We start from the raw sequence: 14,360 nt of genomic DNA, 5'->3' as shown, positions 1-14,360 counted from the left end.
ATAGATGAATGAGATAAATACATAAGCCACATTTCTGTCAGAATCAATTTCTTATTAAGCTATAGCAATACAGAATGCTTTATCTTGTTTTTCTACCTTTAGTAGCTGTGTAAACCACCTATTCATTTATAAAATGGAGAGACGTCTAATAGCTTCACCAGAGTTACTCTACCTTATAAAGTACTTAGAACAATGCCTAACACACACTAAAAAATAATAGCTAATGTTAGTTAATGACCTTACAGAGTCAACTGGAAGTTGCTCCTAATTTGTAGCTTTAATTAACAATAATTACTTTAGCCTCTGATTTTTTTTGTCCTGCAAACATAAATGCTTTAAAACACAAGGTTTTTTTTTAGTGGATCCATGACAAAAGCCTGAAAAGTAGATCAGAAACTAATAACCACATTTTGTCCCATAGCCCAAGGCCATTTTGGAGGAAGTGGCAATCATCGGAGCAAAGACAAACCCCAGGCTATTTTTTGAAGCTTCAGATGAGTAGAACTAATCACAGAAAAGCTTGAAGTTTGCTGCTTTAAAGGTATTCACTATTTAAAGGAACCTCCAAATAATTATGTTGAGGAAGGAATCCTTCATCCAAAATCTGCTTGTGATAAATTGCTTTCTTTCTCAAACTGAGGTTCAACTAAAATACCAAAACTTTTTCAAACATCTGAAGAGTGGTGGTGCTTTTCAAGAGGGTGCTAAACCTGAATCCAAGTGATATCCTTTAAGAAATGATCAGTATTTTACTTGCAGATGACAGCCATTAATTAGATACATGACCAACAGTCACAAAAGTGATTGTGTGCCTTGTGTTTGTTCCAACAAGAAGAAAACAAATAGGTCAAGGTATATTATTGCTGGCTGTGCTCACTAGGACCTGCTAGTGTATATTATAGGATAGCAATTTCTAGGTTCATCCATGGCTGTTCAAAATAGTTCCTAATGCCAGTAAATCATTTGACACCTTCATGAAAATTAGTAACAGCAACTTCTCTGGCCTGCTGCTGGGGAGGCTTTGAGGCTTGAGATCAGCAACAAGCAGAGAGAAGGCATTTTGACTGGAGAGTCTGTGCCTGTCCCCCTACTTGGTATCTGATTGTAGTTATAAATATTAGTCATCTGTCATAAAGCTGTGGTTTTCAGGGGTTGTCAGGAGCATCAGAAGTTTGGGGAGGCAGCTACCGCTACCAAATCTTCGGCCTTTTGCTTGTTACTTTCGCCGCGTCTAGAAAACTCCAGCCATTTATTTAATAAATTTGAGCGCCTGCTTTGTGCAAAGTGCCTAAGCAGACAGCAGCGAGTAGAGCCAAACATGAGTTTTCCTCTTCTTGGCTCTATCTCCTTGAAGTTATCTGGTTCGGCTGCAAAAGCAGGCAATGGAGTGGACAGGGAGGTGGAGCAGGGAACTGGGGCTGAGCACTGTGAAGAGGGGGCCGTTGCCTCGGTGACCCTCACGGAGACATGGCAGGATCATCCCTGCCCGCAGCAGCGTGCTGACAACAACCCCTGTACTCAAGATGATAATAGCTGGAGAATGAGGTCCACCCGATCCTGCCACACCTCAGGCTTGAAATCACAGAGACAAACACATTCCCCTGGCTCAGCAGGCGATGTGAAAACGGTGCCTCCGTTTCACTTTACTGGAGGATTCAAGAGTTTGAAACATCCGTAGTGCTGAAATGATATAAAACTGTTTTAAAGGAGTCTCATGTAATGGGGATATCTCACAATATATTTTAGTTATGTTCCCGAAAGCAAACTTTGTGACTGGGAAGAATGTGTTGAATGAGCGAGGAGCTTGGGGGATATACAGGCTGGTGACGGTGCTAACAACAGAATTATGTGGTAAAAATGTCATTATACTGTATTTCCCTCATTTATTCATTCTCTCACTCTCCTGGACAATTATTTCCTTCCTTCCTTCCTTCCTTCCTTCCTTCCTTCCTTCCTTCCTTCCTTTATTTTTCCCCTCAATTTTTCCAGATTACCCCTTTCTGACTTCGAGTTGGTCATCTCGATTTCGATTTCATCAAGAAGATAGAGACAAGAATAGACCCACCAGGGGCGCCTGGGGGGCTCAGTTGGATAAGTGTTAGACTTTGGCTCAGGTCATGATCTCACAGTTTGTGGGTTCGAGCCCCGCACTGGGCTCTGTGCTGACAGCTCAGAGCCTAGAGCCTGCTTTGGATTCTGTGTCTCCCTCTCTCTCTGTTCCTCCCCCACTCATGCTCTGTCTCTCAAAAATAAATGTTAAAAATTTTTTTAATAAAAAAAAAAAAAAATGGACCCACCAGGACCTCCCGCCACTGCATCTACCCTCTTGTGTGGGTACATGCTGTCATCTTCCCCAACTTGTCGATTCCCTTATCCCTTTAGCCTTAAAATAAAGCTATCTGTACTTGCCAGCTCCTGTTTCCCTTGTCTGTTCTGAACCCACTTCATTTGCCCTCTTGTTCAGGCCACCAGTGGCGTCTGTAATGTGAAATACGAGCCATCACTTCCAGTCCTCCTCCCGTTTACTCTCAGCGTTTGGCCTGGCTGATTCCTCCTCTTCTTTGAAACACATTCTTCCTTGGCCTTGAGAATACTATACCTCCCATTTTCCCTTCCGCCTCTCTGGTCCTTCTCTCTCATCTCTTAGCATTGTCTTCTCTTTACAATTTTCTCTCATTTCCCTGGTTGACCTCCTGCAGTATATTGTCAGCATTCAAGTTCATATATTCCCAGCCTTTCAGCCTGCCTGTCTAATAGATACACCAAACAATGTCATTTCTGCTCCTTGCTCCCCTGCACCCCCAATCCTATAGCTGTCACCTTTGTCCTACTTCCATCTCACTTGCAACTTCAGGCCACAGCCCTAATGTCACCTTGACTGTTCTCTTTCATACCTCTCATCCAATTGCCCAGCAAATGCTATTGGCTCTAACGACCCTGAGACCGAGACCTGAGCCGAAATCGAGAGTCGGATCCTTAATAGACTTGAACCACCCAGGCGCCCCCATCCTAACCATTTTTAAGTGTATGCTTCAGTGTTAAGTATATTTGCATTTTGGGGTAGCCAATTAGCAGAACTTTTCCATCTCACAGAATTGAAGCTATATTCATTAAACAACTCCCTCATGTCCCCCTCCCCCCAGCCCCTGCAACCACCATTCTGACTTTTTGTTTCTATGAATTTGACTGCCTTCGATAGCTCATAAAAGTGGAATCCTTCAATATTTGTCTTTTTGTGCCTGACTTATTTCACGTAGCTTGGTGTCCGCAAGGCCCGTCTATATAGTAACGTGTTAGAATTCCCTTCATTTTTAAGGTGGAATAATATTCCATTGTATGTATACATATGTGCACACACACACACCCACACCACATTTTATCCTTTCATCTGTCAATGGACACGTAGCCTGCTTCCGTCTCTTGGCTGCTGGGAGTAGTGCTGTTATGATACACAGACCCTGCTTTCAATTCCTTCGGTTTTATAACCAGGAAGTAGACTTACTGGATCAAACAGCAATTCTATTTTTCATTTTTTGAGGAACTGGAATACTATTTCTCATAGTGACCACACCGTTTAAAATTTCCTAGTAATTTTTCAACAAAGGGCCTTGCGCTTTCATTTGGTACCCAAGCCCATGGATTATGTGGCCGGTTCTGCCTGGGTCTTCCCACTTCCCACGTGGTCCAAGTCACCGGCCTTTTGTTTAGATTATTGCCACAGTCTCCTAACAGGTTCCTCGGCTTTCATGTCATCTCAACCCAGGATCCAAAGATTCTTTTAAAACGTGAATTCGGTCTTGTCATTGTTCAGCTCTCCCATCTCAGGATACTACATGATCCTCCCCCCCCCCCCCCCCATTGCTTCTCAGACCCCACATCCCGTTTGTCTCCCTCAGTCACTCCTCTCCAACCACACTGAGCTCCTTCCCTGCTCCTTGAACTTCCCATGCTCTCTGCTTCCTCTGCCTAAGAAAGAACTGCTTTCAGGCATCTTCATGGCTCAGTCTCTTCCTTCCTTTCTTTCTTTTTTTTTTTTTTTTACAGCCCACCCACGTCCCCCGTTCAGATCTTACTCAAGAACATCTCAGTCAATTCTTCCCTGACCACTTTATTTAAAATAACACCCCCACCCCTATATCAACACTGTATCCCTCTTCTCTGCTTCATTTGTCTCCATTATCCTTATTACCATCTGACATTCAGTAGATTTTATGATTAATTTGTTAATCTCCCTCCCCCACTAGAATGTAAGCTTCATGAGGGCAGAGACTTTCCTCTGTTTTATTCACTGCCGTCTCCCCAGAGTCTAGAACCATGTGTGACATGTAGGAACTTAGTATCTGTTGCGTGAATGGACGAGTGAGGTAGTCTTAGTGCAGTAATTTTCATAATCTCATTCAAAGTCCCAATGTTAGAGTATCAGCTGACCAGGAGATTATTTCTGAGATGCTGAGGAAATTACTAGGGCTGCATCTAAGTTGTCAGTGTTTTCCAGATGAAAAAAAAACCAATATGGTGTGTATATAAATAGAAAGATGCATTAAAAGGAATTGGCTCATGCGATGGCGGAGGCTGAGAAGTCCCAAGATCTGCAAGGTGAGTCGGCAAGCCCGAGGACCAGGGGACTCACTGGAGCAGGTCCAGTGAAAGACCACAGGCTCGAGACTGAGGATGAGCTGATGTAGGGGTTTAAGCCTGAAGGCAGGAGAAAGCCAAGTGTTCCCACTTGAAGGCAGTCGCAGGACCAATTCTCTCTTACTTGTAGGGGGGAAGTTCTGTTGATTCCTTCCAGTGAATGCACGAGGCTCTTCTACATCAGAGAAGGGCGATCTGTGGCACTCAGTCTACCAATTGGAATACCAATCTCATGCCGGAATGATGTTTGACCAAATGTCTGAGCAGCTGGTGGCCCAGTCAAACGGACACATAAAATTAACCATTGCAGTCAGACTTTTTTAATTCAGAAAAGATTGGGTATAGTAATTTTAATCTGCGTTCCTCTATAGGATTGACTGTAGAGAGTCTACTCAAAACAATAGAGGCCGCTACTGTTTCAGATATTCGGGACCTGGAAAATCGTTATGATTTATAAGTGACACATTGATAAGATTAAAAACAAAAAAATTTGCTTGCATCAGCTAAATTGAGTTATTCTAATTTAGCTTTCTTCCTGAAGCTAACTGGGATCATGGCTTTAGCTCCTTCGGCTTAACGGTGTTTTATCTTTTCTGAACATGAGGAATGTTTTTCTTGTCTTATTTGTGGAGAATGCTTGGAAGTAGGGTGCCTGTTATTCCGGATTAGTGGACACGACAGTAGAAAAATCACCCTAGCCTCTTTGGCTTTGACTTCTTGTAGCTCTGATCTGTGGATTAGAGACCCCTAGAATGTTCCTTGTTCCATGTGGTTAACAGAATTCATATTTTTTACCCACCAGGCAGACAAGACCTGATTGTTTATGACAAAAGGCTTGACCCACCACAGTAGCTATTGCACACACCGAGGCTAGAAAGGCCAAAGCCACAGATGAACTTCTGCCCGATTCAAAGATCCGGAGGCTCCTGGCTTTTGTGCATAAACACACAATGAATGAAAGAAGCCCCTCAAGTCTGCATCGGACGCCCGTGCCTTCACTTTCCGTAAGTCCCAGCTCACGTGACATCTCTTGCTTAATTGCCCTTTAAACTGTTTTATGCCTTTATAGCAGCCTATAAAAGGTGATTTCCAAATATGACAAGTGCTGCAAGGCTGAAGGGGAGAGTTACCCTTCCCAAGAGAGGGGTGAGGAGCTGCCCGAGAGCGGGGTGCCATGGGGCGATACTCGGGAAGAAGCTTCCGGTTAGTCCTCCTGTGCGCGGTGAGCGTCCTCCTGTTCGTGATGGAGCTGGTGATCGCCAACATAGGCAACTCCCTCTCCCTGGCCTCCGATGCCTTCGCCGTCCTCTCCCACTTTGTTTCCATGATCATCGCCTGGCTTGGCGTGAGGGCCAGCAGGATAAAACGGCACAGGAAGAGCACTTTCGGCTTTCTCCGGGCAGATGTGGTGGGAGCGTTTGGCAACTCCATTTTTGCCGTGGCTCTGATGTTCAGCATCCTGGTGGAAGCTGTCAAAAGGTATATCGATCCCCAGAAGACAGAGGAGCCACTGCTGGTTCTCAGTGCTGGAGTTATTGGCCTCTTCTTCAGTGTCCTTAACTATGTCACCTTGGACTGCTGTTACTGCACGGCACACAGGCCCCAGGGAGACACTGAAACAGGTAAATAGCTCCTTAGATGTTATAGCAGATGTGGTCGGCCTCGTGGCTGGTGCCGTCTGCGGGGGCCTCTGACGGTGCTTTTGAGACAGGCTCAGCTCGTTTGGTTGGCCTCGTGTCCATGACTTCACAAAAGATCTTTCTCAAAGGAGTTGCTTCCAGACCAAATTTGCTGGTGAGCTGGGTGGCCACAAGCCGCTTTCATCTTGGGGGCTTTAATTTTTAGTCACCAGGAATGAAAAGTGTTCAGAGAGGTAGACAGGGAGTAAAGGTACTGAGCAGGGCCATGAAGGGAGCAATTTGAAAGAAAGTGGACGTGGCATTGAAAACAGTCTCCTTTAATAAGTGGCCAGATGCGACACGGCTGTGTTTGAATTTAAAAATAATATTTTAGAGTCCCCATAAAATATGTTTAAGAAAATACTGGGCCCTCTAACCAGCTGATATCAAGCAAAGGGTCAAACAAGTGTCTTGGCTGACAAATTCATAGGACTATATACTGGAAGAATTTACAGAAAATGGGGAGAGAAAAAATAAAGGAGATGATCTAGTGAACTTAGTTCTTTTTAAGATGGAAATATTTGGACTTATTGTATGCATCCATTCTATTTGACAAAAAGAAAAACTATTTACACATGAAACTTTTGGAAGGGCTTAAGAGTGGGTACCACTCATTGGGCCATCTGTCAAAAAATGGAGTTAAATATTGGGAGAGAGCAGTTGACTCTAAAGCAATGAATCCAAATGATAAATCATTAGATGAAAATGTTTCTTTATTCCTACAGTAGGAATTAAACATATATATAAAGAGCTTCTTGCAGAAGAGAGAAATTTCCAGTGCTTTTTAAAAGAGTCCCATAGCATGAACAGACCAGATTCAAATCATGGCTTTACCACAGGGCAGCATTCGAGTTAGCTCAGCTAGCCTGTCTGCCCACAGGTAATATGAAAGTAGGAAGCACCAAGTGATCCTGAGTGTTTAGCACTTAACAGGCACTTGGTAAAGAGTAACTTGTTTTTTAAAAAAATCACAATGCATGGGGCGCCTGGGCGGCTCAGTCGGTTAAACTCTCAGTTTTGGCTCAGGTCATGGTTTGTGAGATCAAGCCCTGTGTTGGGCTCCGTGCAGACAGTGTGGAACCTGCTTGGGAATCTCTCTCTCTCTCTCTCTCTCTCTCTCTCTCTCTCTCTCTCTCTCTTTCTCTCTCTCTCTCTCTCTCTCTCTCCCTCTCTCTCTCTTTCTCTCTGCCCTTCTTCCACTCTCTCTCACTCAAGATAAATAAACTTAGAAAAAAATCACAATGTAAGCTTTTGAATTATGTAATAATCCAGTATTATTGAATTCTAATTGCTCATCTGGATTTGAAGAAATTTTAAGATTTTCCTTATTTGATGCTGATCAGTTTTCTCTGGGTTTGGATTTTTCATTTTATTCCTTCTGCCTTTGCTCCCAGTGTAAATTATGTCCACTAGGTCCAGTCTTTTATGCTATCTCTGTCTAAATTTCCCGATTAGTAGAATGTATGTTATGAGAGCACCTATGGTATGTATTAAGGATAAAAGGGAACAAAGAAGAAAATAGAACCTATATCTTTATTCAATTTAATGAATCAGTTAAAACCTTATCCTTTTAAAAAGATAATTAGTTAATTTGAGACCCTAAGCCTTGTTTACATCAGTCATCATGTAGAAATTATTACTTGAGACTCCAGATTATAAAATTCACATATCTGATGTAAGAAAAATATATTTCTTATTGCTAAGTATAATTTTAAGGCAAGGAAGTGGATTTCAAACAAATGGTTAGTTTCAGCTTTGGAAGTGTCATCATCACTAAACTTACCATTGTGTTTCAGACATATGGTATATTTTAGGCAAAAATATACATACAATAAAAAAATTTTAGGCAAAAGGTTTAACTCTGACCAATGTGAGAATTGATAGACAAGTATAATTTTATTTTTATAAATTGAATTATTGTCATATAGGTCTTAGATTAGCTCTTGTTTGGGAAGTGCTGCTTTCTAATGTTTATGTCCATGCTAAGACAACAAAAAGAGGCTTAAGACAAATATTTCACCCTGATCATATCAGTTTCTATTGCCTAAATTCCAGAATATCTATCTTCTTTTGAAGCGTTGGATGCTATACAATATTCTACTTTATAAAACTAAGTACAGTGATAGGTATACACATAGAGCTAATGATTTAAGATCCACATTCTGTGTTCACTTTCTTTTGATAGCTTTTGGTATTGCATTCTTCTGGTAGAAATTTTAGAATGTGTAAACCCTCCAAGTAATTTTAAGATAGCTACTTTGTTTTGCATTTATTGAGTTATGTACTTAGCACTTTTAGTAAAACATACATTTTGGTATCTTTCCCATTACCTAAAAAAGTTTAAAGTAAACATTTGGATGAATCTCAGAAACTGACATTACCCCATTTTAATTGTCTTCCATTTCAAGGAGAAATTGATTAATCCATACACATTAATTGATACCAGGAGGTATACAATATGAGAGAACAATGACTCTTGACTTCAGAAGATTTGACGTCCATTTAGGATAAAGAATTTCTGTATGCCTAGAACCCTAGCTTGCAGTGCTGTGGTCCCTCCTGGGTTAGTGATCAGAGTCAGGATAATCTATCACTGCTTCTGTGGGATCTGTGGCCAGAAAGTTTTTACTTAGCAAGTCTTCAGTCTCTTTTGGTTCTGTGGATCTTTAACTGGTTCTGCTGGATCCGTCTGATGTGGGAATTGTATCAGTTACATCTGCTGTCTGAGGTCATAGGAAAGTAAAATATAAGATCACTAACTCTAAATATTAATAGAATAGACTGTCTAAACTGTTAAGACTTTAAAACATCCGTGAGTTTCAAGGAGTAAGAAAGGTTGGAAAATCAGACAGATGGAGCCAGAAATTAAACAATAAAACAAAACAAAACAAAACAAAAAACCCTGGGAGAAAAGAATGTAGAAGATTCAGCTGAAGGACCCCGGAAACGCTGGGTCAATCCCTCGCTGGCATGAGTCCATCCCTGACATGAAAAGTGATAGGGGAGTAGGTATTTTTGGCTAAAGTAAAAGGAAAAAATGAAAAAAGTAAAAATCACAAGCATGGAAGAAAAAACAAACAAGGGGGAAAGTCTGAAATGTAGATGGTTACGTGTGTGTTTGGGGAAAGAGCAAGAGGTTAAAACAACATGTAGATTCAGATCCCAAGAAATATGTGACACCAGCTTTCTTTCTCTAGACTTAAGGACTAAATCTGCTGTGCTTACAGTTTTTCCTACTCCTTGTTTCCTTGACTTTCCTTGACTTTCACATTGTCTTTTATGTTTTGTTTTGTTTTTAAAAATTGAGTTTTCTTTAAAATATAACTACTGTAACTCTCTATGCACTCGCCCTATATTGAACAGATACCTTTATATACATTGGCCTTATTTTAAACCAAAGACAATTTTGTGTAGATCTGTCTGGGATATATTAGGCTTGCCATTTATATAATTTATAGGTGAACAATTTATATCTGAAATATCTGCTTATTACTTTTATTTTATTTTTTTTACAAAATGCCTTTCCTTTGAATTTATTTAAATTGTTTTCGTTTTGAGTCCAAACTGTGCTCATTCTCTCTCTCTCTCTCTCTCTCTCTCTCTCTGTCTCTCTCCTCTTCCCCCCCCCCCCCATCCCCCAGCCTCCTCCTCCCACCCTCCCTGTCCCTGTCCCTTTAGCCACCTTTCTGGCATTATGTTTCTCCAACCAAATCGCTGGAGGCAGTGACAGCACAGTAATCAACCAGACACACTGTTGTGGAAGGTTGTAACACACTGCTGATTGGTTGTTCTCACAAGCTTCTAATTTAGACTCAGTACTAGTTAAGACTCAATACCATAGCCTGATGGGAGACTTTCACATGGACAGTCCTGTAGACCCTGAAAGCAAATCTGGTTTCCTTTCCTTGTAGAGCAAATTTGATCCAGAAACCAGCAAAATAAGCAAGGCACTGAGATTTTAGGAGAGGCAAGGGGGAATCGGCTTCCTATCTCCCAGTAGCAAATACCGGGGAGTGAATAAGAGGTCAGAAACTGCACCATGGAACACAGCTTTTCAAACTGGAAAGGGAAAGTTTTCTGGGCAGAGCTTCCCTGAGTTCTGTGTCTAGTTCACAGGAATGATTGGGAGTTTACAATATTATTACATCATTTTAAGAATCATGCTTAATTCCCAAACCTGTTACTTTGCCACTTGTCCATACCTGACGCTGTTGTTTTCCAAGCACTGTGTTGGATTTTGAACAATTAACTTCCACATGAGGGTTCAGTGGTAAGTGTACACACACACACACACACACACACACACACACACCTATCGTAGATTACAGTGTCTCTCCCATGCTAGATGCTCCTTATATTCCCTTACATCTCTTTCCATGTGTTCATGACAGCTTGGTGAGCCCCTCCTCTCTCTTTTTGCCCAATTACAGCATTCTGGGTCAGTTCTAGGGAGTGAATAAGAAAGATTAACAAAAGATTGAAAAATAGGTGCTAGTACACATTTGTGAAGTCAAATTCAACTGAAGGGGAAAAAAAAAAAAGGATAAACCAGTTCCTTGTTCTCAGCCATTTTCTTCTAACATGCAGAGGCTATTCTGATATCTGAGTTAAATGTTAATGAAAACCAAGTGTTTACTGACATCCATGGGTTGTCGGGCACTCGGGAAGTGTACAGACAATAGTCACGGCACTGTGTGGCATACATTTGGAGAGCTGCATGTCTTATGAAATAATTAGAACGTATTGCATTGATTTGCAGAATTGTATGTATTGTGACAGAATATTTGCTATTTACATTTTACAGACAAGAAAACAGAGGTAGAGTCAGGTCCATGGTCATACAGGTAGTTCATGGTAGGGCACAAAGAAATTACAAGGTTGAGTCTAGGCCCTTAATTAAAGACCTACTCTGCTTCACCAAAACAAACAAACAAAACAAAAACAAAAACAAAACAAAAAAAAAAACACTGAAAATTTGCTCAGCAATAGTCACAAAATAACATGTCAAAAAGTGCCAATTAATACACTAAAAATTGAATCCCAGTAGCTGACTGACCTCTAGAAAGATACTCAAACTTTCTAAACCTCAGTTTCTCTGTCTGTAAAGTGGGTAGTGTCTATCTTTTAAGATGTTGCAAGGATGAAATTATATTGTGTGTGTGAACTTGTCGACACAGTGCTTGGTGGTAGTGGATGGTAGTGATTGTCCAAGGACTGAAGGGCAAAGAATGAATGAAGTATCAGTAACACCCCTCTGGGGACAAGTCCCTTGCTTTACTTCACAGCCATGACACAGAGCCCACCTTATCCTGGACCAACACTCATAACTGTTTGCTGTTAGTTATGCATTTGACCAATACACACCCATCGCTACTCCTGGAAAACCACACAAAACATGTATCTTACTGATGACAAGTTAGTAGCATCCTTACTAGGATGAACCAAAGGGAACATGGACCAGTCTCTGGAAAACACGTGTTCTAGCCCTTCTTCCCTCATGTACTGGGTCTGATAATGGAGAAGGTACTTAACCATTTTGAGCTTCATCTCATGTATCATTACACCGACTTTAAAGAATCAATATGCTTTTCTTTTGTTAAGTAATACCTTCAGGATGCACGATTTTTCAAAGGGTTCTTGTAAATGTTACTTTCCTCGTTTTCCGTGTTCAAGATAATACTTTGTAGAAGGGCATTGGTTATATTTTTCAACTGTTAAAAATTATATTATTTTTAAATATATTTTTAATATGTTTACTTTTGAGAGAGAGAGAGAGAGAGAGAGCAAGCATGAGCTGGGGAGGGGCAGAGAGAGAAGGAGACACAGAATCTGAAATGGGCTCCAGGCTCTGAGCTGTCAGCACAGAGCCCAAGGTAGGACTCGAACTCACAAACTTGTGACCTGAGCCAAAGCCAGATGCTTAACTGACTGAGCCACCCAGGTGCTCCAAAAAATTATATATTTTAAACCTTTGTAATGGTATTAACATCAGACTATCACATTCATGAAAATAATGCAAGTGTAGTTCATATTTCCAAGTTGCAAATGAAGAAGCCGAGGCACCAAATGTTTTAATGTTAACTCACAGTTGATGCTGGAACCAGAACTTTGCATTTCCATACCTCTATCCTGCCATAAGGTGATTTGCCTTTTAAACATTTCCCTACAGTTCTGACTAGTGAGTAATGACATCCCCATTCACCTTGCTCATAGGCCTAATTTTCCAAGAAGGTGGGGTGAGAGTAAACTTACTCTTTTGGTTTTCTTTTGCCAGATGCTTACAGGATGTAAAGGACATATTTGTTATTTTTCTCCTTTGTCTTGGTCTTTTGACAGAGACAGTAGTCAACACAGTTTTTAGAAAACATTATGTGTAACTGTCTCTGATGACTATGACGTGCCATCATTTTTTATAAGTGACCATAAATCTAGTGACTCCTTTTTCTTAGAATGTTTTCCAAAGTCCACATCCTGATATTTATTGTTTACCTTTGAGAAGGTGTCTTGAGAGAATTTTGAGGAAAGTAATTTTCTTTAATTTTTAAAAATACTTATTTTTGAGAGACAGAGAGAGAGAGAGAGCATGAGCAGGGCAGGGGCAACGAGAGAGAGGGAGATACAGGATCCGAAGCAGGCTCCAGGCTCTGAGCTGTCAGCACAGAGCCCGATGCGGGGCTTGAACCCACGAACCGTGGGATCATGACCTGAGCCGAAGTCGGACGCCTAGCTGACTGAGCCACCCAGGCGCCCCGGAAGTAATTTTTGATGAAGCCTATCTATGCTCTTGCTCTTTATCTGCAGTGACAACACTAAAAATGTATCAACCCAAAAGACAATAGGAAAAAGATGATCCTAACTCAGACCAAGAGAACTAGAGATTTGTTCCTTACGGGGGAGCGGCAGAGAAGTCAGGTTTGAAGGAGGTACTGTCTGGAGGGTCCACTTGTTTTCTGTAGGATTCTTTACCTGAAGAAACTGCCTTGAGATTTTGTAGGACAGAGTAAGAACGGAGCCAACATCCAGCTCTATAGCTGGTGACTAGAGTCAATTGAGGAGATTGGACATTATAGAGCCAATAAATAACTTCCACCTTGAGGCTTGAGCTAGGTGAGGATGAAGGAATCAAAGATGGTCAGATAGCAATAAGAAGAGTAGTTCAGTTCTTGACAAAAGCCGGATGGGAGAAGGTACTTTCAGTATCGTAATAGACTTCCTAGCGCTCATCTCAGTAGTAAACATACCCTTCCTCTTGCAAGCAGAGCTCAACAACTTGGGGAGCAGAGGTGGGTCCCTACACACACAGAATGTACATTCTCTGAAGGCAAACAGTTGGAAGGGTAAAGCCCAAGAGGGGCTGAGCCAGGCTTCTTCCATTCTTTCAACTAAACCTACCACTGAGAGAAGAACTTCCCACTCCAGGAGTGACTTCTTACCTGAAAGTTGGAGAGGGAATGAAGGGGGTCAGACAGAGACCACCCGAGAGTGTCCCTCATGGAAACATGAGACAAGAGGAATGGAGGTCTCCCCCTACTCTCAGCTACTATGTGTTCTCTTCACTCATGACTCTCCTTGAAGGACTAGATGAACAGGTCTGTGTGGCCCACTTTCTTAAGCTGTGTGCTCCCAATACCAACCATGTTTTCTTTGGGTATTCTTCTTGGGACAAAGGCTTGGCAATTTTGATCCCACCCGCCCCCAATGACTGAAGCGGATTAGAAGAATAAGCATATTAGTGAAATCAACTCTGAGCCTCCACAGGTGTTCAGAAATTACATTGTGACATGAAATTATAGCATCGAGATATTTTAAGAATTCAATGTCAACAATGTAAAAATGCCCCCAATTTAAACATGATTCTCCTCACAATATCAAATTATGAGAGAAAAATTAAAATTCCAAATTAGGTATGTTTGACCTTCTGAGTTACTATTCAGAGAAATCAAAGCTTGTGATTTTTTTTTTTTTTTTTTTTCAAGAGAAAGCCATTTATTTTTTTTTTTTTTTTTTTTTTTATTTTTGGGACAGAGAGAGACAGAGCATGAAAGG

At 41.3% G+C, this 14,360-nt stretch overlaps 1 protein-coding gene across 2 annotated transcripts in view; it reads left to right on the top strand.

Annotated features, from left to right (window-relative positions):
* The first annotated feature begins 434 nt into the window (after nucleotides 1-434).
* SLC30A10 (solute carrier family 30 member 10) overlaps nucleotides 435-14,360 on the top strand; it is a 42,602-nt gene continuing 28,676 nt past the window's right edge. Inside the window, exons 1-2 of one of the 2 annotated variants that reach the window (XM_060644385.3) lie at nucleotides 435-541; nucleotides 5,438-5,639. Coding sequence is in view for 1 of the 2 variants with exons in the window: in XM_060644382.3 (XP_060500365.2) it covers nucleotides 5,810-6,257 (448 nt within the window). In the remaining variant the exon portion in view is untranslated. Of the gene's footprint in view, nucleotides 542-5,437; nucleotides 5,640-5,722; nucleotides 6,258-14,360 lie in introns of those variants that run through there. The other variant, XM_060644382.3, reaches the window with a different exon arrangement.

The sequence above is a fragment of the Panthera onca genome, chromosome F1 (genome assembly GCF_046562875.1).
Source record: "Panthera onca isolate mPanOnc1 chromosome F1, mPanOnc1 haplotype 2, whole genome shotgun sequence".
NCBI classification, from domain to species: Eukaryota; Metazoa; Chordata; class Mammalia; order Carnivora; family Felidae; genus Panthera; species Panthera onca.
The sequence above is the reverse complement of the archived record's forward strand: the minus strand, read 5'-3'. Positions and strand labels throughout refer to the sequence as shown.